This window comes from Micropterus dolomieu, linkage group LG21, assembly GCF_021292245.1.
Source record: "Micropterus dolomieu isolate WLL.071019.BEF.003 ecotype Adirondacks linkage group LG21, ASM2129224v1, whole genome shotgun sequence".
Classification (NCBI taxonomy): domain Eukaryota; kingdom Metazoa; phylum Chordata; class Actinopteri; order Centrarchiformes; family Centrarchidae; genus Micropterus; species Micropterus dolomieu.
In genome coordinates, this window is record NC_060170.1 from 34,624,541 (window position 1) to 34,628,146 (window position 3,606).

At 42.6% G+C, this 3,606-nt stretch overlaps 1 protein-coding gene across 2 annotated transcripts in view; it reads left to right on the top strand.

Moving 5' to 3' along the window:
• Window positions 1-3,606, top strand: part of adam9 (ADAM metallopeptidase domain 9) — a 46,895-nt gene that overhangs the window by 11,134 nt on the left and 32,155 nt on the right. For both annotated transcript variants that reach the window (XM_046034781.1, XM_046034782.1), the window contains exon 2: window positions 2,079-2,179. In XM_046034781.1, coding sequence (XP_045890737.1) covers window positions 2,079-2,179 — 101 coding nt within the window. The remainder of the gene's footprint in view (window positions 1-2,078; window positions 2,180-3,606) is intronic.

Consider the following 3,606-nt stretch of genomic DNA (forward strand, 5'->3'; position numbering starts at 1 on the left):
AGACCAATCGGTTTGTGTGCAACTTCATTTTAAACAGTGAGCTGGACGTTAAAAGTACCAAAATAAGACGTGTTGGGCCGGAGTCAGGATCGGCGATTGTTTATTGATACCACTATCGATACTTGAGGTAGGCCCGCAGGTATGAGGAAAATATTCAATGTGCTATAACGTTGTTATATATTCAGATGACATGCCATAAATAAACATAATATTGAAGTGCACATAGCTTCCTGGTTATTTTTAAATTAGTTATAGGATTAGAATTTAATACTTTAAATACAGCAAAATATTGTTTCTAGACATACAACAGCAAAGTCACTATATACAGTCAAAATCTGACTTCACAATTGTGAGTGATGTTTAGAAATCAGTCTGCATCAGTCCCTCCTCTTCCTCCTCTCTGCTTTTATTCACTGCCTGCAGTTAACGTTACCTGGTGAAAGGAGGAGCGTCTGGTTTGTCTCAGCCAGCAGCTGAGTTTTTAACAATGTGCTAAATTCTAAGACTACAGACCAGTCAATGCTCCAGACAGACATTATTAGCTTGTTTGTAACATTTGGCTAATTGCCAAGTTAACGTTAGCTGTGCTTATATATGACAAACAGGACGAGAGACTGAGGACAGAGCAGTTTAAAATGAACCCTTTCTACATGTTTACCTCACAGACAGGTGCACTGATAAAGTATTGTCTTGTTACTCGCGAAGGTTTTATTGCACATAAAGAGCGCAGCTGTCAGCAACTCGAGTAGTTTGGAGCTAACTTAACTTCACCGTCTCCACAGCGGCGGAGCGACATCTGCGTCTCTTTTTGCAGGGCGCTGTGCGTGCGAGACAGAGAGCAGCAGATCTGCAGTCTCGGGCCGTTTAATACCGCGTTTCGGTGCCATCAAAAAATAAACATTAGTTTTCTTATCTGTCGCGATTCAAGATAGAGCAGATTTGACGCTTGAGACATAATTACATTCTAGTCTCGATAGCAGTATCGATAAGCTCGGACCTTACTGATTTTCGGGTTTTGAGAAATTTTGGAACCGGGTCCTTTTTAGAACCGGGTGTCGATCCCCTTCCCTACTCAACACAACGACGAGGACACGACAAGGACTAAACTGAGCACATTAAATACAGGAGGAGCATGGAGGGGGCGAACAGGTGAAACACATCAGGCTTATCAGACAACAGGAAACAAAGCTAGACGAAGACAGGAAGTAAAGCACACGAACAAACTCAAGGACGGGCCTAGGAGAACAGAGCACGAAAAGAGAGTGGGCGAAACAAAACAGAACCATGGACAAGGAACTAGAATACAGAGACAGGGACTGATAAACACGACAAAAGTAAAAACAGGAAAAATATTACAAACAGAACACACAACACCCAGGGCGTCACATGGCTACGTCCTTCAGTGGCTGGTACCAACGCGCATGGCAGCCTTTAGTGTTCAACTCACTGGGGGACGCCATTCAGCGCCATTGTTCAACGCCAAAGTTAGGAGTCAGAGTTAGGACGTGGCTGGGCTTTTAGCCAGGAGACCGTCGGGAAGCTTCCGGACTGAGAGCTGATGTGAGTCCCCAAGTCCAAATATGGTCATGTCCGGTGTCGCTGGTGCCGATCGAGGCTTCAAAACGGCAGTCCACAAACCAACGTGTAACGTCACGATGACTACGTTCTTTTATACAGTCTATGGGTGTAAAACAAAAAGTCAACACTAATTCCTTTTAGTGATGTGGTGTAATTTACCTGAGTAACATTACTGAACTTGTCACATAGTTAATGTAGATATTTTAAACTAAAACACAATCTTTTCCAAGTAGTTTTGGTGCCCAAAACACATTTATTCTTGCTCACTTCTTGCTAACAATGCTAACGCCAAAGCGGGGTTGACAAAGCGTGTGAGAACTGGTTGGTTGGACTAAACCAGAATAGTCCAGCTCGTCTCCCCACAGGAGGTTTTAGAGAGACTTTTCTTTTAGAGGAAGCTGAAGTCTGAAGTTTAAAAAGTTTTTCCATTCAGGCTTCTGTAAGTTATGAGATTAGTTTCCGTGTTCCTCTGTTGACTGACTGACTGTTTCCTCCTGCAGACTCTCAGCAGACAGAACACCTCTCTTCCTATCAGCTGACTGTCCCTCGACCAATAGGAGGCAGGCTGAGGCGGGACGTGGACGGAAGACCCCCCAATCAGGTACTGAGGTTTTACTGCTGCAAAGTTTCAGCCTGTTGTTTTTCATTTCTTTTTATCTGCTGCGTGACCTCTGACATTTAGCAAACACAAACTCAGCAGCTGAGCAGTCAGTTCCACTTCCTGACTGCGTGACCTCACTCCGTCCTCGCCGTGACAGCAGCTCATCATCTCCATGTAACCAGAACAGTTCATACGTCACACGGCTGTTACTGGAAGGGCTGTTTTGTGGGGATCTGCCATTAAAATACTGTTGTCACTATTTTTATGGAGAGAGGCCGGGTTTCTCTGTTTGGTCAACAAGGAAGGTTAATAATGAGAGAAAAACAATATTTATTTATTAATATTATTATTTATTATTGTCATAAGGGCCTGAGCACAAACTTGCAAGGATCCTGTTGAAAGGAATTTTTTGTTTATTTGTTTTTCCCGAATGAATCGCATTTTTGGCGGCCTAAACCTTTTTTTCAAAATTCAAACATGCCGAATATTTATGTCATATGGTTTTTGTGCATGGGCCACGTTTCAACGAATTGTACAAAATTTGGGCTGTATCAGGTCCCGACCTACAAAAAAGTTGCGTTTCATAGGTTATGTACTTTAACAAACTCCTCCTATAAAATTAGTCTGATCAACTTCAAATTGTTGCTGTGCAATCTAAAGGCTTCGACGATGAAAAGTTGTGCTATCTGTGAGGTTTCGTGGAACGGCGTGCCCGTGGCGTGGCGTAAAATATCAATCATTTGCCTTGAAACAGGTAGTTGTTATAACTTCAGTGTGCAAGTTTGATAACAGTCCCACCCTGAACACATCTACATGCTAACATTCAGGTAATTCAGGTAAGTGGCGTGCGGCAGTCATCACGCAATTTACACTTTTGAGATTTTGAAAGTTTCCCAATGTGTTGAACACTTGATGTACTTGGTTATAAGGTATAGTTACCTGTCGCTCTCTAGCGCCCTGTGATGGTTAGGGTAAAAAGGATAAAGGGCTTCGGGGGCTGTCAGCACCTTTAACAGTAACATACAGTGGGGGAAAAAAGTATTTGACCCCTTGCTGATTTTGCAGGTTTGCCCACTTACAAAGAATGCAACAATCTACAATTTTAATCATATGTACATTCTAACAGTGAAAGACAGAATCCCAAAGAAAATTCCAGAAAATCACATCATATGAATTTATAAAAATTGATAACCATCTGATGAGGAAAAACAAGTATTTGACCCCCTACCAAACAGCAAGTATTCTGGCTCCTACAAGCCAGTTAGTCTTTCTTTAAGACACAGCCCCAATCCCAACCAATTATCTACATCAAATACACCTGCCTCACCTCGTTACCTGTATAAAAGACACCTGTCAACACCCAAACAACCAGCATCCAACATCACCACCATGGGCAAGACCAAAGAGCTTTCTACGGACATCAGGGA